Source organism: Somniosus microcephalus, chromosome 5, assembly GCF_052327205.1.
Source record: "Somniosus microcephalus isolate GS21.2 chromosome 5, FLI_Smic_1.0, whole genome shotgun sequence".
In the NCBI taxonomy this organism is placed as follows: domain Eukaryota; kingdom Metazoa; phylum Chordata; class Chondrichthyes; order Squaliformes; family Somniosidae; genus Somniosus; species Somniosus microcephalus.
Window position 1 is genome coordinate 297,141,165 of NC_140991.1, and position 23,777 is coordinate 297,164,941.

At 45.2% G+C, this 23,777-nt stretch overlaps 1 protein-coding gene across 6 annotated transcripts in view; it reads left to right on the forward strand.

Moving 5' to 3' along the window:
* Positions 1-23,777, forward strand: part of fyco1a (FYVE and coiled-coil domain autophagy adaptor 1a) — a 272,403-nt gene that overhangs the window by 233,140 nt on the left and 15,486 nt on the right. For all 6 annotated transcript variants that reach the window (XM_085989186.1, XM_085989185.1, XM_085989184.1 and 3 more), the window contains one exon: positions 20,000-20,113. In XM_085989186.1, coding sequence (XP_085845312.1) covers positions 20,000-20,113 — 114 coding nt within the window. The remainder of the gene's footprint in view (positions 1-19,999; positions 20,114-23,777) is intronic.

The following is a 23,777-nucleotide window of genomic DNA, read 5'->3' on the forward strand; positions in this document are numbered from 1 at the left end:
AGAGTGTCTGGGGTGGGATAGAAGTCAGAAGGGACAATGAAGATTAGCTATGAAAAAACCCTCCTACAGCGTTGCTACTCACCACGGCCTTGACTCTGCCCCTGACATAATAGCCAGTGCACTTTCTTCGAGGAGGTGAAGGGTGTGCAGGCGGTTGTGTGCGACTTTCTCCTACAAGAAAGAAGGGAGTATGTAAGTGACCGTCTTGTAAGGTGTTTGGATAATTTGCCTCTCATGGTAGAATAGCTGACAGTGTGTAAGATGTGAGTTGTGGATCAGTGAGGGTTGTAATAGTGGTGAGTGTGTGAGTATGAAGAGAAGGAGGTTTAGTGAAGTGTGGTGCAGTGATCGTAGGAGAGTGAAGGGAAGCAGGCAAGGGGAATGTTGCGAGTCTTGTGATTAGTAAAGCTATAAGTGATGGAATGAACAGAGAGTCAGAGAATAGTATTAGAAACATAGAAACATAGGAGCAGGAGTAGGCCATTCGGCCCTTCGCGCCTGCTCCGCCATTCAACGAGATCATGGCTGATCATCCAAACCCTAGCACCCGATCCCTACACCGACAACCATCCCACCCAAGCCCTATCCCCGTAACCCCACGTATTTAATCCCCCCTAACACTAAGGGCCAATTTTTTTTTTTTATCATGGCCAATCAACCTAACCCACACATCTTTGGACTGTGGGAGGAAACCAGAGCACCCGGAGAAAACCCACGCAAACACAGGGAGAATGTGCAAACTCCACACAGACAGTCACCCGAGGCCGGATTTGAACCCGGGTCCCTGGCGCTGTGAGGCAACAGTGCTAACAGTATTGTTACCTTGACAACTCTAGTGAGGTCATTGAACTTCTTCCAGCATTACCGCCATGTCCTAGGTGCTAGGCACCTGGCATTAAAATTATCTGCCCCCTCTTCCCATTGCCTGCATAGTTGATGCCTGGAGGGCTTGCTTCCCCCTGGGGGGGAAGAGGATGATGTCTCTCCTCCTGTCTGTGCCTGTGCCTGGGCCTCCAAGGCAGCATCTGAGAAATTTGGTGCTCTGTGCTTGCTTCAGCCTTTTCTCTGATTGAAAAAGTGTTTCCCTTGTGTCTGCAGCCAGACTGCACCTCCCCTTGAAGAGGTGCTGGCTGCCTTTAAGTGGACAAATGTAAGAAGTCACACAACACCAGGTTATAGTCCAACAGTTTTATTTGAAATCACAAGCTTTTGGACTGCTGCTCCTTCGTCAGGTGAAGTGGAGCGATGCCTATAGACACAGATTATATAGTCAGAGAATAATGCCAGATGATTACAGGTAATCTTTCTAACTGCCATTTATCACACCTCGGCAGAGAGATAATCACAGCAATCAAAGGTGTGAATGGTGTCCAAACAGGTCAGTCAGGAAAACATTACATCAAAAACAATGAGGTGGGGTCACAAGGGGTAAAATGTTGCAGATGCTGGGGTCTGTATGAAAAACAAAAAACAGACAAAAAACATTTTCTTTGCTGGAAATCACAGCAGGTCCGGCCGCATCTGTGCAGAGAGAACAAGCCAACGACGACTCGAGTCTGGATGACCCTACGTCAGGTGGGGTTACATGTAGCGTGACATGAACCCACGATCCCGGTTGAGGCCGTCCTCATGAGTGCGGAACTTGGCTATCAGTTTCCGCTCTACGATTTTGCGTTGTCGTGTGTCTCGAAGGCCGCCTTGGAGAATGCTTACCCGAAGATAGGAGGCTGAATGTCCTTGACTGCTGAAGTGTTCCCCGACTGGGAGGGAACACTCCTGTCTGGCGATTGTTGCGCGGTGTCCGTTCATCCGTTGTCGCAGTGTCTGCATGGTCTCGCCGATGTACCATGCTCCGGGGCATCCTTTCCTGCAACGTATGAGGTAGACAACGTTGGCCAAGTCACATGAGTATGTACCATGTACCTGTTGGGTGGTGTCCTCACGTGTGATGATGGTATCTGTGTTGATGATCTGGCATGTCTTGCAGAGGTTGCCGTGGCAGGGTTGTGTGGTGTCGTGGTCGCTGTTCTCCTGAAAGCTGGGTAATTTGCTGTGAACGATGGTCTGTTTGAGGTTAGGCGGCTGTTTGAAGGCGAGCAGTGGAGGTGTGGGGATGGCCTTAGCGAGGTGTTCGTCGTCATCGATGACATGTTGAAGGCTGCGAAGAACATGGCGTAGTTTCTCCGCTCCGGGGAAGTACTGGACGACGAAGGGTACTCTGTTGGTTGTGTCCCATGTTTGTCTTCTGAGGAGGTCTATGCGATTTTTTGCTGTGGCCCGTCGGAACTGTCGATCAACGAGTCGAGTGTCATATCCCGTTCTTACGAGGGCGTCTTTCAGCGTCTGTAGGCGTCCATCGCGTTCCTCCTCGCCTGAGCAGATCCTGTGTATTCGCAGGGCTTGTCCATAGGGGATGGCTTCTTTAACGTGGCTAAGGTGGAAGCTGGAGAAGTGGAGCATCCTGAGGTTGTCCGTGGGCTTGCGGTAGAGTGAAGTGCTGAGGTGTCCGTCTTTGATGGAGATTCGTGTGTCCAAGAATGAAACCGATTCTGAGGAGTAGTCCATGGTGGGATGAAACGTGTTGATGTTATCGTGTAGTCTTTTCAGTGATTCTTTGCCGTGGGTCCATAGGAAGAAAATGTCGTCGATGTATCTGGTGTATAGCGTTGGTTGGAGGTCCTGTGCAGTGAAGAAGTCTTGCTCGAACTTGTGCATGAAGATGTTGGCGTATTGGGGTGCGAATTTGGTCCCCATGGCTGTTCCGTGTGTTTGGGTAAAGAACTGGTTGTCGAAGGTGAAGACATTGTGGTCAAGGATGAAGCGGATGAGTTGTAGGATGGCGTCTGGAGATTGGCTGTTGTTGGTGTTGAGTACTGAGGCTGTCGCAGCGATGTCGTCATCTTGGGGGATACTGGTGTAGCGTGCCGAGACGTCCATCGTGGCGAGGAGTGTTCCTGGTTCAACTGGTCCGTGGGTGCTGTGTTTCTGTAAGAAGTCTGTAGTGTCGCGACAGAAGCTGGGGGTTCCCTGTACGATGGGTTTCAGGATGCCCTCGACGTATCCAGAGAGGTTCTCACACAGGGTTCCGTTGCCTGATACGATAGGACGTCCGGGTGTGTTGGCTTTGTGTATTAGTGGAAGCATAGATGCCCGATAATCCGGCCCCCCCTACAAGCGGGCAGCCAATGAGTAGCGTGGGTAGCGCTGCCTGCGTGATTAAAATGATCAAACGGCACTAATACTGCATGCTACCTGAGTCAATAGTAACAGGCGCATGCAGTACTTGCCCCACCCCTACGTGCCCGAGTCTGGGCGTGATCGGATTTCTGAGCCTGTGTTTCAGATTACTCTCATGGTTGAGTCCTAGTTCTCTGTGTCCTCTAGAGTGTTTGTTCCATTGGCTTGATATCTAAGCAAGTATCATAATTTATTCAGGATAACAAACAGAAAACACTTTGTTAGGTTACTTCAGGTAAAGTAAGATTAACATTACAAAAGATATTATTTTAGATTTCAGCTGCCAAACAGATTTATTAATCAGTAATAGAACGAGGAAATAGTAGCAGTAACACAACGTGGCCTGGAGATTCTTCAGGGGTTGTCTTGGTCTCCCATCGTAACATTAGCAGGAAATTAGCAGCACTCCCAGGCTTATTTCTCTCTGTAACTTAGCCGCATGCCAGGATAACCTAGAAACTAGAGCCCATCTCAATAACCTTCAGGTTTTCAGGATTCTGGAGGAGTTGATTGCTTGGAGGGTATCTTCCCTTGGCTTCTTTTTTCAATCTGGGACTTCAGGTCCTAATTCCCATCAGTACATTGCATACTACTGCCCCAGCTATTGTATTCATGGGCCAGAAATTCGGGTCCCTACGGGTGAGTATGCGCTGGGTACTCACACGTAGGCCCAACGAAAGTGCCGGTTTCGTGCATGCACTGTGCATGCGCGGGAAACCGGAACTTCCGTTCCCTTAAAGGAAGGGGTTCACAGGTCGAACGCGTGCGCCGGAGAGGCAGCGCGTACGTCTGGAACTTCCGTTTTTTTTTGCAGGTTTCTCCGGGAGGGTAAGTCTCCAGGAGCTACACTTGTAAAAATCAGTCGCAAGGCCTGTTTTTAACAAGGTAAGTGGTGAATTAAGTTAAATTAAAACATTTTTTCCACAGGTTTATTATTTTTAAGTACTTTAAAGAAAGGTAAGTTTATTTTTATCCCCGTTAGAAACTGTAATTAATTTTTTCAAAAATTTAAATTATTGTTTAAAATAGTTATTTTATGTAATTTATAGTTATTTTAAAAATGTGATTTAAAAAAAAAATGTATTTGAAGTTTTAGTTATGTTTTGGGGCCGAACTGTATTCATAGATTTGACAGGTCTTCCTGTCAAATCTATGAATAGAGATTCCCTGCTACGATTGGCTCTCCATTGCCCACGGGATCCCAGGGGACGCTTCGAACTAACTGCGCCCCTGGGATACGCAAGCACTGCGCACCGGCAGTTGGAGCAGGCCCAGGATCGGAATCCCACGCGGGCCCACAGCACAACGGCCGGGGCGCGCTAGGTAAGTGCAGGTCGGAGGCTTGCACCCGCGGGAAACCTCCGACCCGAATTTCTGGGCCATGCATGTTTCCCAAATAAGAAGGGGAGGAAAAATCACTTGCAGGTAACATAGGAACAGGAGTAGGGCATTCAGCCCCTTGAGCCTGTGCCGACATTAATTTAGATCATGCCTGATCTGTATCTTAACCCCATTTACCTGCCTTGGTTCCGTATCCCTTAATACCCTTCCTAACAAAAATCTATCAATCTCAGTTTTGAAATTTTCAATTGACCTAGCCTCAACAGGTTTTTGGGGGAGAGAGTTCCAGATTTCTACTTCCCTTTGTGAGAAGAAGTACTTCCTGACTTCACACCTTAACAGGATAGCTGTACTTTTAAGGTTATGCCCCCTTGTTCTGGATTCCCCCACTAGAGGAAATAGTTTCTCTCTACCCTATCAATCTTTTAATCATCTTAAATCAATTAGATCACCCCTTAAACTTATATACTCAAGGGAATACCCAGCGACGATGAAGGAATGGCGATCTATTTTTGTAAAGTCTGTGGGTTGTTTAGTTAATTAATACACAGACTACCAGAGTAACTTAAAACAGGACTTTACTATTCGAAGGTCAGGGCGAATCTGCCAAATAAATCCTGACACAGCACTTACATACCGGTGTGGTCACCGTCGGTATTACAGTATACAGAAGCCAACAAAGTAGTGCCATACCTAAAATAGTTCTCTTAAAGGTGAACGGTTACATACAATGGTTTTCTTAAAGGTAGACGGATACATACACTACAATCCTCCCTTTTTAGCTTACAACATACTTAGTCCCCCATTAAACATAACATATATTCAACTTCATGTAAAACAATTCACAGGTATAATCTATGCGGGAAACAGTTTACAGATTCAGTCTCTGCGGGAACAGTTCACAGATTCAGTCTCTGGTCTTGACTCGGTCCGAACAACATCTCTGTGGTGTAGCCGGTTCACATTGCTAGCGTGACTCATCCAATAGTCTTTCCCTTGACTTAACAGCTTGAACTTCCGTCCTGCTGAACCAGCAGTGCTGACTTTTACAAACAGCTGGACTGCCTTGGTAATTTTTCCTACTTGCCAACTGATTTGGCTCCCTTCGTAGGGCCCACGTACATGATCTGGTAGAAGGGATAATGATTTAGATGGTTATCACCTTCTGCTTCGTCTTTTTCTTTTCTGCTTCTTGGAGACTCTCGGGGCTCCCTTATCAGCTGCCAGCTGTAGCGCCACCATCTCCCTATGTTCCTTAGACTTTAAGTGCTTCATCCTGATTTCTGCACTTTGGGAGTTTTCATCACAAGCTGGGCAGACCAAGTCCTCGTAATATTCCGTGTCACTCAACAGGTCATGGTAATATTCGGTGTCGTCCTGAACTAGTCTAGCGGGGGGGCCTGCTACTTCTTCCTTACCCAACTGGACGTTAGCCGACTGTTGTTCCCTCCCTAGACATCTTTCCTGAAGAGACTTCTTCATGCGTTCATATTCATCCCGCTCTTCCTGGGTTTCCTGCAAATCCTTCACTAATGACCTCATTTGTGATTTCAATACTTCCCCTTCCATCGGGGATTGATTGATCGGGCTATTCAATCCTTCTACTGGAGCAGCTGTTTCAACATTCTGTTGTTCACATAGACGTGATTCAGCGTGCTTTTGGCATCCCAGTAAAATCTGTGTTGCAACCTCAGCTATTTCCATAACTTTTGAGAGCTCCGAACTCCTTCCCTTTGAAGATTGAAGCTCGTGTTCAGATTGTTCCCATTGCAGAGTCTTGTCCCTCAGCATATGAAGGAGTTGGCTGACCGTTAACTCTTCCACGGGAACACTGTGGATCAGAGTCTTCTCCATTTCATCCACCTTTTCCTCCAATGCTTTCACCTTCTTTTCCTCTTGTACTTTGGCTTTCAGCGCTCGGAGAAGTTGCGCCTTGATGCTCTCTAGCTCATGTTCAGGGGCCATTCTTACAGTCTCTGTGTTTCTTACAGTTTCCTTTTCTTCCACTGAAAGGATTCCCAGTTGAATCTGTCCTTCAAGTTGTTGAACCTCGGTCATTGCCGCCTCATATTTGTCTTGGGTTTCCTTCAATATTTTTATGACTTCTTGGACATCTTGTCTTTCATGTTCTGCCATGTCTTTCACCTCTAATTTCTCATCTATGGATGGAACTTCTACCGATGAGTCTGTCTTGGCCTTGAGCTCATCAAGAATTTCCTGCAGCCTTTGGACTTCTTGCTCATGTTCAACCTTTAGTTGCTCATATGCTTCTACTGAAACTAGCTTTTCGGAGGTTGCCGAGTTAATCCCCTCCAGGATTGTAGCCTGGGCCTGTTCATACTGTTCCTTCAACTTCTCAAACTCTGCTTGTAAGGAGTCGTAGAGAAGAACGGGAATAAAATCCTGGCTTCCTGAAGATTCCTCTTCATTTGCTCCTTCCTGCAAATATTCTAACTCCTGAACAGCATAAGGGAGATGTGATCGGTAATTGGTCACAATGGCTCTATGGTCGCTCTCTGCTTGAGCTAGCTGCTTCTGTTGTCTTTCCAGATTCTCCCATTCGGTGTCATAGAACTTTTTCATTGTTTTCATCTCTTGTTCGAGACGGTAACTCACTTGTTCTACTTGCTGTCGTAATTTGAAATAAAGTTGAGTCCGAGCTCGGTGTTCGTCAGTCATGGATATGTCCGTAAACTGAACAGACTCAGAATTCTCTGTCAAACTATGTTGTCGTTGTTCGGTGGAGTTCTGTTCTGAAACTTTGTTCTTCTCTGGCACATAAGCCTTTATGCATGCCTTCGTTCTTCCAACCTTAGTCGGCAAGTCCATTTTAGCCTTGTCTTTCATATTTGGGTTGGTCTTATCGTCATCCGTTTCAGAATCTGAGCTGATTGTCTGCACCGAGTCCTCACTCGTTATGGCTTTTAGATAGTGCCATTCCATGTCTATTTTCTTGATCCACTCCCGTCCCAGAAGTGGTGGTCCTCCCTCAGGTAGTACGTATAAGTTCATTCTTGGGTGTTCTTTACCCCCATCTCTCACCTTGACTCTTATCTTCCCCATGGGGTATACTTTATGCCCCGTGTATGTCTGCAATACGAACTTGGTATCTCTTAAGGGTATATGTGAGAATAGCCGGTGGTAATCCCTTCGATTTATGACTGATAGAGCTGATCCAGTGTCCAACTCCATTTTCACTTGGACTCCAGCTATTTTTAGCATGACCCAGATAGTTTGTAGGTCAGCTTCCTTACTCACGTTGTGAATTCTCAGACTGCCCAGCTCCTGGCCGTTTGGGTCTGAGTCCGAATTCTGTTCGTCTGAACTCTTCTCAGCCACCTTGTGTACCTTGTTGTACTTTTCCTGTGATGGCTTCCTTTGGTTGTTGGCCTTCTTCCCTGACCGGCATACCTTAGCTATGTGACCCAGTTTGCCACATTTCCTACATTCCTGGTTCTTAAACCAGCATTGGTTCTGGTCGTGTGTTGTCTTCCCACAACGATAGCATTTTGTTGTACTCGAGGTAATTTGATCCACACTGAGTGCCGCTGCCTTTAGCTGCATTTCCGCAGTTCCCTTCGCTGCGGCTTCGTGCGATGCTGCAATAAGGACAGCCCTGTCAAGTGTAAGGTCGTTCTCTTCGAGTAGTCGCTCTTGCGTTCCTTCCTTTGACAACCCGCACACGAACTTGTCTCGCAATGCCTCTGTCAGATTCCCTCCAAACTGGCAGTGTTTCGCTAGTCTACGCAGTTCGACCAAGTATTCTGCGTTGCTTTCGTCTTTCCTTTGCGTTCTCGCATAGAATTTGAATCGTTCCGCCAACATCAACGGTGTGGGGTTCAAGTGATCCTTCAGAACAGTCACAATATCATCGAAAGTCTGATCCGCCGGTTTAGCTGGTGCTAGTAGATGCTTCAAGAGCCCGTATGTCTTCGCGCCCATCGAGTTTAGCAAGGTTATAGCTTTGTCATCTTCTTCTATTTTATTGGCCTCACAATAGATCTCAATGCGTTCCACATACGTGGCCCAGTCTTCTACCTCGGAATTAAAATCGTTGATGTTACCACGCTTAGGCATCTTCCTCTCTTCCTGATAACACCACGAATTATTTCTTTAAATTTTCTTTTATTTTTTTTTTCCAAGATGGCGGTTCCCGCGAAAATGGCGGTTTCCCGCGCTTATCTTCTCTCCCCGCCCACTTCAATGGCGGTTTCCCGCTTCTGTCTTCTTCCCCGCCTAATGGCGGCTTCCCGCGTTTCTTCCCTAGCGGGAGGGGTACACTTTCCCCACGGGCGACGGCCGCTGGCTTTCAGGTTCACAGCCTGCGCGTCGGCTTCAGTGCTTTCCCTTTTCTCGGCAGGGCAACCGGCGCTGGGTACCCCGTTGACGGCGAACAGTTTCAGCCGCTGGGCTGGCTCTCGCTCAGTTCCCCTTGCTCGGGCTCTGTCTCTCTCCCGCTCGCTCGGCTCTACCGGCGCTGGGTACACCCCGTTGACGGCGAACAGTTTCAGCCGCTGGACTGGCTCTCGCTCAGTCTCCCTTGGTCGGCTCTGCCTCTCCCGCTCGCTCGGCTCCCAATCGCCCTTCCAGCCCTCTCGCAGTCCGGTGCTTCCCTCCCCGGCTGCGGCTGAGTTTTTATATCTTCCCGCGCCTACGCTCCCGGTCGCAGCGCTTTGTGGCTTCGGTCGCTGCCCGGCCTTTTTCGCCGGTCGCGGTCTAGCTGTCTCACGACGCCGTTGCGTCCCCAGCCTGTCTGTACCGCGGCTTCCTTGCTCCACGCTGCCCCAGTCTCAGCGCCTCTGGGCCCGACTTCTGTCCGGCTCCTTTCCCCCTCGACCGTGGTCGAGTGCACCGCCCTTATCCTCCGGTTATTCTTTTTACTTTTCCCTTACTCACAGTCACCGTGGCCGGCTTGCTTCTCGTGCTGATCGGCTCACTCCTCACCGTGGCAGAAGGGACAGTCAGTGCCTGTTGCTGATGGAAGTCTTTGTCTCTGAATTCTTCCTCCTTTCCAGCTCTGCAGACTCGAGTTTTTTCCCAGCAGAATGACGAGGGCGGTTGCCTCTTCTCGACGCTCGTTAACTGCTTCGGAAGTATTGTTGCCGCAGGGTACGATCGGACTCGTCGCCACTGTAAAGTCTGTGGGTTGTTTAGTTAATTAATACACAGACTACCAGAGTAACTTAAAACAGGACTTTACTATTCGAAGGTCAGGGCGAATCTGCCAAATAAATCCTGACACAGCACTTATATACCGGTGTGGTCACCGTCGGTATTACAGTATACAGAAGCCAACAAAGTAGTGCCACACCTAAAATAGTTCTCTTAAAGGTGAACGGTTACATACAATGGTTTTCTTAAAGGTAGACGGATACATACACTACAATTTTCAAGTCAGGATGGTGTGTAACTTGGAGGGGAACTTGGAGGTGGTGGTGTTCCCATGCGCCTGCTGCTCTTGTCCTTCTAGGTGGTAGAGGTCACGGGTTTAGGAGGTGCTGCCGAAGAAGCCTTGGTGAGTTGCTGCAGTGCATCTTGTAGAAGGTAAACACTGCAGCCATGGTACGCCGGTGCGGAGGGAGTGAATGTTTAAGGTAGTGGATGGGGAGCCAATCAAGCGGGCTGCTGTCGAAGTTTCGACTGTTCAATAAGACTCTGTGAAACAAAGTGATCATCAAAGGCAGACTTTACTTAACTACTTGCTAGCAAGGGGAGCTTCACGTAGGCAATGGCTATCGTGACTTCTCCGAATACATGGACAAAAACACCTCTTTTTATACACAAAGATCAAAACCTTCTATCACATGGTATGGTATTGAGACACAATTAATAACATTAAGAAAGAGATGAGTAAGGAATGTTTAAGGTCAGCAAGAAGATGACTAAAGGGTCAGCAGAGCCTCGGTGTCTTAAGATAAGGTTAGTCAATAGATAATCAAAAGTCATGATGCAGGAATACCTTTAGATAAAGTTAATTAATTTTATACAATGGAGACGGTTTGTCTCTCACTTTGGTTCTGGACATTCATACGAATGTTTACAGTACATGTCCTTCGGTTATCATGCTTTTTGTTCTGCTAAGCTTATCTTGTTTATGGAACTGTCTAGCCTGCAAGCTACAAAGGAGTCACATCCTCGTCCTTAAACCGTTTCCTAATATGGGCCTGCCCGTTTCCCCTTATGTTATACTGTGTGAAGCCATTTTGGCCTGTTGAAACAGTTCCAGACTCCATTTTAATATAAGAGAGTATGTGTGCTTATTTTATACTAATATGTGTGGATATATATATCTATGCTGATGCACTTCTACATTCCCCCATTTTGTCCTTCCAAGGACAATATAGCCCACATTAATTCTTTCAGTCCCTTTTGTCGGTCCTCGTTTCTTTCGGGGTTATTCGTTATCTCTCTGACAGCTTACGCATACCATCTCGATGATTACATACAGCGTAAACAATAATTTCATCGTTTCAAGTCCCTTTTTTTTTAAATGTCCCCGTCTGGTGCCTTCTTACAATGGGATGCGTGTATCCAAGTCGGTCTTTCCTTGATTTTAACAGCTGTGTTTGTTGTCAGGAGTACTTGGTATGGCCCTTCAAAGCGTGGCTGTAGTCCGTTCTTTCTTTTGAAGACCTTTACGTATACGTTATCTCCTGGTTCCAAGTTATGGCACCTTCCTTCCGCTGGTTTTGTTTGCGCCTCTTTAACCTGCTGGTGAAAGCTGGAAATACATCTCGTTAATGCAATACAATAATTTAACATGTTCTCATCGATTTTATGGAGGTCCATTTGCTTAACCGTAAGTGGCGCTGAAAATGGCAGTCTTAGGGGTCGTCCCATAACAATCTCATGTGGCGATAGTCCGGTTGTCCTGTTAGTTGCTGCTCGCATTATCATCAATGCTAGGGGTAATAGTTCGACCCATTTAAGTCCAGTTTCATTGCAAAGTTTAGAAAGTTTATTCTTCAGTACCCCGTTGTACCTTTCTACTAATCCTGCAGATTGCGGGTGGTAGCTGCAGTGAAAATGTTGGTTGACCTGTAAAGCTTTACATAATTCCTTTATAATGGTTCCAGTAAAGTGTGATCCGTTGTCGCATGAAAGTTGCGTAGGTATTCCAAACCTTGGTATAACTTCTTTCAGTAAGCATTTCGCAACCGTTACGGCATCATTTTTCTTACATGGAAAAGCTTCCACCCATCTTGAAAATATGTCTATGATTACTAATACATATTTGAATCCGAGACATACAGGTAGTTCAATAAAATCCATTTGCAAATTTTCAAAAAGGGCCTGATGGATTTGGGTGGGAGGCAGCCTGTACTTTCTCTGTCTTGCCTGGATTCATTTCCTGGCAAGTGGTGCACCTTTCACTAATTTGTTTTACAACTGTCGTAATTCCTGGTGCATACCATGTTTGATTAATATAGTCTGCCATCCCCCCTTTGCCCGCATGCGTAAACATGTGAACGCATCGGGCAATCCATGGAATTAAAGATTTAGGAGCCACCATACGGCCATCCTGGTGAACCCATACCCCTTCGGGTGTTTTAAAACAGAAATCCCTTGCCCAACCTAACACTTCGTCCGAATCAGCCTGTGACTGGAAGGCTAAAACATCTTTAATCGAAGGTGGGTCATTATCTGATTTTTGCTGACGCAGTGCAAAGACTGATACTTGCAGCCCTGTATTGGACAGAGCTGCTGATTTAGCAGCTTTGTCTGACCGATCGTTACCCAATGATATCTGATCCTGACTACCTGTGTGAGCCTGACATTTTATAACTGAAATTCTAGCGGGACACATCAAAGCTTTCAGAAGATTATTAATTTGTTCTGCATTCTTAATGGTTGATCCTGAAGAGGTTAGGAATCCCCTTAATTTCCAAATCTGTCCGTAGTCATGAGCGACTCCAAAGGCGTACCTGGAATCAGTGTAGATGTTAACTGATTGGCCTGTTGCTAGTATACACGCTCTTGTAAGGGCAAATAGTTCTGCTTGTTGTGCTGAAAAGGACTGAGGTAGTGAGTGTGCTTCTATAGTTGTGTGGTCGTCTGATATGGCGTATCCAGCTTTAGGTGATCCCATCTCATCTCTAAGAGCCGACCCGTCTACATAGTATGTCAGGTCGCTGTTAGGAATGGGAGTCTCTGTTAGGTCTGCCCGAGGCTTGGTCACTAATTGGGTGACTGTTTCGCAGCAATGTGGTATTCCATCTTCTTCTGTGGGTAACAATGTGGCCAGATTGAGAACTGAACATCTCTGAATTACGAGGTTGGGGTTAGATAGTAATTCAACCTCATATTTACTGCTGCGGGCTGACGTCAGATGTTGGGTTGCACATTTCGTCAATAGTACTTCAACTGAATGTGGCACAAACAAAACAGTTCGATGATTAAGCGTAATACTCTGAGCTTGTTGTGCAGCATAATAAGCGGCTGCCAAAATTGGCAAGCATCCAGGCAGTCTACTTGCTACGGGGTCTAACTGAGTACTAAAATAGGCTAAAGGTCTTTGTTTATCTCCATGGGTTTGAGTCAAAACGGACTGGGCGAATCCTGCTTTATTATGCACAAAAAGATTGAACTGTTTCTGATAGTCTGGTAGCCCCAATGCTGGAGCTGACAACAGGGCTTGTTTTACGTTTTCAAAGGCGTCCTTTGCCTTTTGATTCCAAACGAGAGGATCTTCCTGTAGTGGCATAGAGATATCTAGCAATGGTCGGACCAGATCCGAATATCCCGTAATCCATTGTCGACAGTATCCTGTTATGCCAAGAAAATGTTTCAGCTGTTGTTTAGTGGCGGGCAATGGTGCTTGGTAAATTGCTTTTACCCTGCTCTGTGTCAGACAGCGACTATCTCCACGGAGTTCATGTCTCAAATACTGCACTTTCTCTGATACAAACTGCATCTTGGACCGTGATATTTTATGTCCCTTTGCGGCCAAGGCGTGCAGCATAATAAGCGAGTCGGTTTGACATGACTGTTTATCAGGCGAGGCTATTAGTAAATCATCGAAATATTGGATTAATGTCGACCCTCCCGTAAAGGTAACGTCCTCTAGATCATGCCTGAGACTTTGAGAAAAGATTGTGGGACTTTCTGTATATCCTTGCGGGAGCCTTGTCCAAGTATACTGTGTTCCCTTGAACGTAAAAGCGAACAGGAACTGCGAATCTTGGTGGATAGGAATGCTGAAGAATGCTGAGCATAAATCAATAACAGTGTAGTATTTTGATCCAGAAGGAATACTAGTTAGGATTGTGGCAGGATTTGGCACAACTGGATAAACTGGTAGTACTGATTCATTAACTGCTCTTAAATCCTGCACTAGTCTCCATTTCCCACTTTCTTTTCGACAGGAAGAATCGGTGTGTTGCACGGACTCTGTGTCGGGTGGGTAACGGTCGGGACTTTGTCTCTGCGTCATGCATAGTTTTGGCCTGGGGGTCCGAATTGTTCTCCAATAATTTGACCTCCCCAAGGATTCCCTGTTGTAAAATTTGGTTGCGGACGAGTGTAAACCTGGGCTTGGGTATTTATATTATTAGATGCGCTTCCCCAGCCTTGGTTTGACTGTTTTGGAAGCAGGCAGTCAGACTTCCAGTGTCCGATCTGACCGCAGTTATAACACGCAGAGTTTGTGACTCTTCCATTCCACTGTCCTCTGCCAAAGCCTCTCCTATTACGTCCTCCAAATCCTCCCCTGTTACCCCCCCTGCCCCGTCCGCCCTGCTGACCTTGATAACAGATAGTGGTTTTGGCAGTCGGGGTTTCCAGAGCCGATTGTTCCATAAAGAGAGAAGCCTTATTCTTTTGTTCTCTATTTCTTTCCTGAATTCCTTTCAGAATTTGTGTTAATTCGGGGGTTGTTTTATGTCTCCAGTCTAAGCAGACTAGAGTCAATGGTTCCCTAAGTTCTGATCTGAGACCGTTTACAAGGGCGTTAATCAGGGGAATTTGATAATTTTCCTTAGTCATTCTGGAATGTTGTCCCATGATTAATTCTATTCTTTCGATATAATCCTCAACATCCTCGTCCTTTTTTTGTGTTGTTTCAATTATTTTTGACCAATTAATTCTTTTTGGGAATTTAGTATGCATGGCTCCGTATAAATCAGTCCAGAACTGGTCGGTTGGTACTGTTTCTGGATTCCCATTGTTGTTGTTTCTATGATCACTAAAAGTCTTAAACCCTCCTTCGCCTTCGGTTAACAAGCGATACTTTGAATCTTTCAGCCAAGCTCTAAACAACTGGTCGACATCCACAATGGTGGGTTGATGGCAAACAACGATGCTTTTAAGTTCGCTAATTGCCTTTTCCAAATTCTCTGCGGGGTCTGGTAATTCGTGGATTATTGTCCGTAATTCGGAAGCTGTCCAAGGGCGATGGACAGTACTTGGGGCTCCGTCTGCTTGGTGGACATTGGGAAATCGTCTTAGTGGAAAACCTGTTTCTACTGTACTGGTAGGTGGCTTGGCAGGTTGGGATCTAGTATAATAATGGGACCCTGAGCCGCTGGCACCACTGGCACTAGAATTTAGGTCAGGTTCCTGATTGTGGGGTTCTGGCGCGGCTACCTCTTCTGGTTGTTCTGCTACATATGCGGGAGGTAGCCTGGGTGGGATCCTATACCATCCCTGATCTTTGTCATCACTTATGTGTGACGTATCAGACAAGAGAGGGTAAATGGGGAGTGGGGTCAAATGGACCAATTTACTGCTTTTTTTCCTTTTCTCTGCGGGTCTCTAGCCACGAGGCAATTCTCTAGACATGTTATTCTGTCCAAATTAAAGGTTCCGTCTATAGGAAATGGGTATTTGTCATTCTTGGTCCATTTAGACCATTTAGGTAAATCAATTGTGGATGATCGGCCACAATTTTGAAAAATATGGAAAGCTGGGGTTCCCTTTTCAGGGACCTTGCTTTCTGCAGCTCCCATCCTAGTTAGTTCTTAATTTCCACTAGCTGCACTTGTTCTGGGTCGCAAGTTTTACCCTCAACCCTCTTACGACCCCTACAGGCTGACCAAAGTGCTGAGAGCGATGAACAATAACATACAATAATAACAATCAAGAAAATACTAAGGAATAACTTGAAGGTCCAAACAGGTACACAAAAGAACTCAGACATAAAATAGCGTAAGTACAGTTATGCAGGCTTTCTACAAAAGCTAAATTACAATCCGACAGTTTTCTCGATCTGCGTGGTACGCTCTACAGATCGAGGCCTTATTTTACAAGCTTTTAACGACTAATGACTGAGTATCACGATCCTAAGTGCCTTTATGCCTCTCCGCCCACTTCAGGGTCCTGACCTTCGCGTGGGGGATTTCCCCTCTTAACAACCGGTCTAAGGCTGTGCGTTTGAGACAGGCACTTCCTTGTCCTAGTCGATCAACTCAGTCACCAACAGTTTTTTTTTAAATCTTTACAAACTTTACATATGCATATAAGCGTTATTTTACAAAACAGTTGTGTTTTATTTCTGAATCCTTATGCTATGCTTATCCTTATTCTAACTACCAATCTATCCTTCGGGATTACTAGGTAGTCCCTTCACAGATTACGTCACTGTGCACTCTCTGCCTATCCTTCGAGCTAGTCTCTTCACAGGCCCTCTGGTACCCTTATTTCTTTCTTTCTGTGTCTATCCTTCAGGCTAATCCCTTCACAGTACACTCACATATATTCCGGAACTCAACCTGGTCGCGACCTTTCTGCTGTCTCCCTTTGTCCGACAGTTTTGAAACCTGAACCGTCAATCTCCTCCTCCTTTTAATGTCAAGATAAAAGAAGCAAAAGGTTACATAAGTTAACTCAAGTTCCAAACACACATGAGTCTTAACAGATCGCAGTGCTCCCGTCGGAAGTAACAGACTACACCTACTATGTATCTAAAGAGAAATCCTTTTCTGTGAGAAAACCTCACTTATGGCCATTCAGGATTTGTCGTTAGCAAAGTATGGTGTCCTCGTCCGTGACTTACCGAAAGGCAGCAAGCGATCTCGGTGGGACCTCCAAGAAACTGTCGAAGTTTCGACTGTTCAATAAGACTCTGTGAAACAAAGTGATCGTCAAAGGCAGACTTTATTTAACTACTTGCTAGCAAGGGGAGCTTCACGTAGGCTGCTTTCTCCTGGATGGTGTCGAGCTGCTTGAGTGTTGTTGGAGCTGCACTCATCCAGGGAAGTGGAGAGTATTCCATCACACTCCTGACTTGTGCCTTGTAGATGGTGGAAAGACTTTGGGGAGTCAGGAGGTGAGGCACTTGCCGCAGAATACCCAGTCTCTGACCCGCTCTTGTTGCCACAGTATTTATGTGGCTGGTCCAGTTAAGTTTCTGGTCAATGGAGACCCCCCAGGATGTTGATTGGGGGATTCGGCGATGGTAATTCCGATGAATGTCAAGTGGCGGTGGTTGGACTCTCGCTTGTTGGATATAGTCATTGCCTGACACTTGTGTGCCGCGAATGCTACCTGCTACTTATCAGCCCAAGCCTGAACGTCGTCCAGGTCTTGCTGCATATGGGCACGGACTGCTTCAATATCTGAGGTGTTGCAAATAGAACTAAACACTGTGCAATCATCAGCAAACATCCCCACTTCTGACCTTATGCTGAAGGGAAGGTCATTGATGAAGCTTCTCTGACCTCCCTGTTTATGCATCCTGTTACTTCATCACTGCTATCAGGAGGTCTGCAGACAACTTCCACCAAAATTGTACATCTTTTTCTATTCCTCAATTCTACCCAGAGAGGTTCTACTGCCTGCTCACCCTTAGTGTATTTGATCAATATTGATACTCCTCCTCCGTTTCCAATTTCCCTGTCCTTTCTAAAGACCTTACAATTTAGAATATTTATCTCCCAGTCATGCCCAGCTTGTGGCCATTACGTCAGACCCTTTAAGCTGAATTTGTGCTTTTAATTCACTTGTCGTATTCCTTATGCTTTGTATATTTGTGTATAGAACCCTTATTTGGGCAATAGACCCCACCCTGCCCTTTTGCCGGGGTGCTGTTTTTCTCACACCTTTTAACTTATCACACTTCTTATTTCTCATCACTCCTGTTGTATTTTTATCAGTTATTTTGTTATTGTTTTCTATATTTTTTTCTGAACCTGACCTATTTACATTGGGCCACACTTTGATGGAGCGGGGCAAGTTAGTTAGACTTACAATTGCACATTTAGGTTTTAAAAAGTTTTGTCCACAAAGTTGTTGGAAGTGCGAGCTGATAACGGCGCAGTGAGAGCAACAGGGCATCTGGGACCGCAGTGAACAACGGGACAAACAGTGTATCTCCTTAATCAATCAAATTAAAGGATTCAAAAATAAACAGGGGAAGGACTGAGAAGGAGGGTGAATTAGAGTGGGTAAATTCAGGGTCAAATTAGATACAGAAAGAGAAATAAATAGAGGGAAAAAAAGATTGGATTAAGAGAGAGAGAAAAAAAAGACAGAAAGGAAAAGTAAGAAAAAGAAATTGGCATTTTTAAAATCTCCTAAAACAATTCACAACCTGAAGGAATGAGACTGCATGCTTATAATTGTTCACTTTCTGGACAAGCGAGGTTGATTGGCAGTCATTAACAATTATCACATCGTTAAAAGGGTACTTATGCTGATAATGACTGGACTTAACTTTCTGTGGCAAGTTTAATGGGCAAATACAGCAACTTCATGACAATCACAGGGCGTTACAGCGCGATGCCGTTTTCGCGAAGCTAACAGTCAAGCAGTGCAAATCAGCCAGCAATTTACGGGTTAGCTCTTCCTCACCACAAATTGCTGGACAATTTGCACATTAATAGCGGCATGTGTCATTTTTTTCAGCAAAATCTAGGCCATCATCTTTAACACTATTTATGATCTGGACTTTGCTCTCATCCCCTTTTCTTATCTTTTGGTTATTTCACTTTTATTATTATTTCTGCTTGAGCCCTCTCCACCCCCCACCCTTTATTGGTTTCATCCCTTTTACAGCCCTATTTATCCTTTCCGCTACGAACTTAGTCCCAACTCAGTTTACATGCAGCCCATCCCAGTAGTATAGCTCCTTCCTGTCCAAATACTGGTGCCAGTGTCCCATGAAATGGAACTCCTCTTTCCCACACCAGCCCTTCAGTCACGTATTTACTTTCCTGATCTCTTTGTCTCTGTGCCAATTTGTAACAATCCTGAGATTACTACCCTGAGGTTCTGCTTTTTAATTTAGCTCCTAGCTCCTGATAATCTCTTAGCAGGACCTCCTCCCTGTTCCTTCCTATGTCTTTGGTCCCGACATGGACCACGGCAGCTGGTTCTTCACCTTTCCTTTCCAGGTTCCTTTCCAGCGGCTTCCCAGATGGGAGGGACATTAGAGCATGCAACCTCTTATTGCTGGTATTCATGGGTTAATTGTGCATTACTGAAAGCCTGCTGGGTAGCGCATGATTTTGCTTGTTCACCCTGATGGCCACCGCCCCTTCCCCCCTGAACTGCCTGCTGCCCCAGACGTGGATAACTTACATGCAGGGCCCTTGCGATGCACAGGACTGAGGGCCACCAGAATCGCAACAGGCTGCCAGTGAAACACGTTTTTTCTTTTCTCAATGCAGACGCTGACTGAGCTGCTGAGTATTTCTAACATTTTCTATTTTCGTTTTACCCAAGAGTGATAGTATAGGTGCCACACATATAAATAGCACCAGGGGGCAGCACTGTGACAACTTAAACTGACAACACTCGTACACGACACGGTAGAAGAAAGAACTTGCATTTACATAACGCCTTTCACAACCTCAGGAGGTCAAAAAATGCTTTACAGCCAATGAAGTACTCACTGTAGGCACTGTTGTAATATAGGAAACGCGGCAGCCAGTTTGCGCACAGCAAGGTCGCACAAACAGCAATGTGATAATGACCAGATAATCTGTTTTTATTGATGTTGGTTGAGGGATAAATATTGGCCAGGACACCGGGGAGAACTCCCCTGCTCTTCTTAGAAATAGTGCCGTGGGATCTTTTACGTCCACCCGAGAGGACAAAAAAGAAATGCAAAATAAATACCTCCACTAAATTTAAACATTGTGATGAATATTTATTTACCACTGGTTACAAATCAGCAGGAGCCCAACAAATGGGGGCAATAATGAGATCTGAATAACTAAATATGCAAGTGTAGGACAAGGTAAATAACGTGAATGTGGAGACAGAAACAGAATTCTTATTTTTCTTGAGATTTATCTTTAGCATAATGTGGGGCACTTTTTTTGATTCAGATACTCTGTAGATAAGACATCGAAATAAGGCACATAGCAGCCAGTGACCTTTCAGTTGTAAATAATGGACTTTTCAGCCCAGTAAATGGTGCTAATTTATGTTTGCATGACTAAAGATATTGCACATCCAATGACACAACTTTCTCTTGCAGAAGTCCCACCTGTGATACTGCATCAACAGATGGACCACGAATTCCACCTGAAGCTGGATCCACACAACCTATGCAAGACGCAGAGATTAATTTACTGAAGTGTGGAGAAATTACGTAGGTATCATACAAAAGTTTTGCAGCTAGATTGGAACATAGGAATGTACAGGAGTGGAAAAGAACAGTGCAGCCCATGTGGCCGGTCCCAGTCTCTGTCCTATGGCACCATTCATACCCCACCATCAAATGTTTCTCCAGGTATTTAGCCAACTCTCATTTGAATGTGCTGATACAATCAGCCCCCCGCCGCCTCCCTTGGCATTCCATTCCATACAATCACCACCCTCTGCGTAAAGTCTAAACGGTATTTTTACTTTCCTCTTCTATGTTAGAAATTACGCCCTTTTGTTGACCTCCATACTGAGAAAACCCACCTTTGACTGCCATATCCTCTCTCAAACCATCCCCTATAAAACCTTCCCTTCCTCTCCAAGATCCTTGAGCACGTTGATTCCACTCAGTTCCAGCAATTCCCTCCCCAAACTTCTCCACTTCATTTTCTGCCCTCCCACAGCACTGATACTGCCCTGGTCAAACACCAAACGACATCCTTTGATAGCGACCATGGCATATTATCCATCTTCATCAACCTCCCTGCATCATTCAACAGAGCCGACCATTCCATCTTCTTGCACTAAATATCTTCCAGGGTCTACCTCAGTAAGACTACCCTTATCAGGTTCCATTCCTACCTAACCTAATGTAACCAGTACATCTCCACAAATGACTTCTCCCACCCCCACATGATCTCAACCTGAGTAACCCATCATTCCATCCTTGGCCCCCTACTTTTCTTCATTTACTTGTTTCTCCTCGGTGATCCATAAGTATGGGATTAGTTTCCATAAATTTGCAGATTACACTAGCTCTAGCCCTACAACACCACTCATAACTCCACGGCCACCTCTGTGCTGCCAGGTTATTTGTCCAATATTAAGTCATGGATCAGCCAGAACTGCCTCCAATTGAACGTCAGGAAGACTGACGGCAACCTACTCCGCTCCTGACAAAAACTTCATACCCTTAACCCAATCCATTCCCCAGCCCAGTTGCTCACTCGTGTTGAACCAGATGGTTTACAGTCTCGGAGTCTTGTTCAGCCCTAAGCTGAGGCTCAAATCGCACAGCCTGTGCATCTACTTCCACCTCCACAACATTACTAGCCTCCGCCCCACCTCACTCCTGCCTCTGCTGGTACCCATATCCACACTTTTATTTGCTCCAAACTGGGTTTTTCCAACATCAACACCAACTAAACAATATCAGCTACAAAAATGAACACCTCAGTATTTTCTGAAATGCCTGGAACAGACAATAAAAAATGCCATTAATGTAGAAAATACCCCAAAGCACATTAAAGAAGGGAAAAGAGTACAATAGATAGGAATAGATAAGGGAAAGGATACTGATCCATGGAGGGTGATTAGGAAGAGTGACCGAAAGCTTATTTTTTAGAGGAAGAGTGAGGGAAGTGGAGAGAGGTGTTTGGAAAGGAAGTTCCAGAGAGGAGAGGCAAGGCAGCTGAAGGTTCTGCCATCAGTGGTGAGATAAAATGTGGGGGTTGCACAAAAGGCCAGACTCCGAAAACCGCAAGATGCAGGAAGGGATATAAGTCTGGAGGACATTGCAGAGGTAGGTTGTGGTAAGGCAATGGAGATATTTGAAGATGAGGATGATAATTTTAACTTTAATGCACTGGGGAACTGGGAACTAATGTAAGTCAGTCAGGACGTAGGTGATAGGTGAGCAGTACTTAATGCAGAACAGAATACGAGCAATTTATTCCGCGCGGGAAGTGCGCCGCCCGCTATATTGGATTGGGCTCCTCGATAAGCATCCAGGGCACGCACTGAGAGTATTTAAAAGCCTCATTATAATATTTAAATAAGGGTCCTACGCTTGTTGTACGATCCTTTTGTGAAATTGGTTTGTCCCAACACCTGACTTGCCATGTGATAAATCTGTGGTGCCAACAGGCAGGAAGGACCCTGCAGCATTATCTAAAGGGCTCATCCACTCCATACAGGCTAGTTGCTGGTTTGTCCATTTAGGCTGCTGGTTAACTTCTGAGCGGTTTTCTGTCTTCTACAATTGATTTGTTTGAGTCTTCAGGAATTAGTTGGAGAAAATTGTAACATCCACAACTTGATGTCGACAGGCATTCTCCCAGCATGGAGGTAAGTTGTGGAGTCCAGAGAAGTGAAGGAGAGGTAGAGTCCTGTGTCATCAGTATAGGTATGGAAGGTGACTCTGTACCTGTGAATGATGTCATCAAAGGGCAGCATGTAGATGAGGGGCCAATGATAGATCTTTGGGGCACTCCAGAGGTGTCCGTGCATGGACAGGAAAATAGGCCAATGCCGGAGATGTGCTGGCTGAATCTGGATAGATAGGGAGTGAAACCATACAATGGCGGTCTCCAGATCCTGCGGTCACATCAATTAGGATTTGTGGAATGGATGGATTAGTAATGGTAGGTGTAAGCGAGTAAGGACCTAGAATGTGAGATTTCAGTATGCTAGGATGCATTACAGATGTGAGACACCTGACATGACTGCTGCCAAGTGACTTTGCTTCTGGCTCAGTGAACATTGTGCCATGCGACACTCCAAAGAGCATTATTTGACTTTTGTTCAAAGGAGTACCCTTTTGTTTCTCTTGGTTCAGTCATATGAAAACACTCTTATCTTTGTTGATCTAGTGAGGTTATTAAACTTCTTTCAGTATTGCAAAGGGGTTCTTGGGTTTGTGGAGATCCCACTCACAGCCACATTCATCTACTTCCACATGGCCAATGTTGCAGCATCTGATGGCATCTTCCCTGGTTCTCTAACTATTGTACAATGCTACAGGAGATTGACTGTAATGTAACATGAAATTTATGTGGGTGCGCATTTCCTGTCAGCTTTTTCCATTATAAATTCCTATATGCATATTTACAATGGAAACTGCCTATGTACACTTGTAGCACCTCAGTTTTTGCATCAACCACTCCTCAGATTGTACTGCGGAGAAATTCCAATGTTGCAACCAACTCTACCTCACTACCTCCTAAACTGCCATTAGTTTTGCTGTTTAAGTACAAATAATATTAAATCAAAGTGTTACATAAAAATAAGGACAGGGTGTATGACTTTAAATAGGGAAATAATTGTATCTGTGCTTCCTGACCTAATTATTCACCTATTAACTAACCCCGCTTTATATGGCGACTATATTTGATCTTAAATCATTGTGCAATGCTAGTATTTTAAGTTTTACTGATACACATTTCTGATACAAGTTAAGTAGAATACCAGTAACAAATCTAAAACTCAATAATCCAATCCAGATGAATAGATTTCCCCTCTCTAATTTCTTCTGTAGCCCTCATTTATTCTGAACACAAAATTGAATAACTGAACAGTAATATCGTTAGTCGTGCAAATCTGAGATGCCCTAACAAACGGAGTCTCAACGTTGGCATTGCTGCTAGTTTTCCTCCTGTCCACAAAGTTCTCTTAAAGTTTAAAAAAAAAGAAACAGCACTTACTTCTTGGTAAGCACTAAGTAATACAGCTTACACTGATTCTTGTACGGGTGACTTCTGTTCACTTTGAAGGCTTCTGCTGTCCATATCCTAACTTGCACTAAGTCCCGTTCACCCATCAACCCTGTGCTCGCTGACCTACATTGGCTCCCGGTCCGGCAACATCTAAATTTTAAAATTCTCATCCTTGTT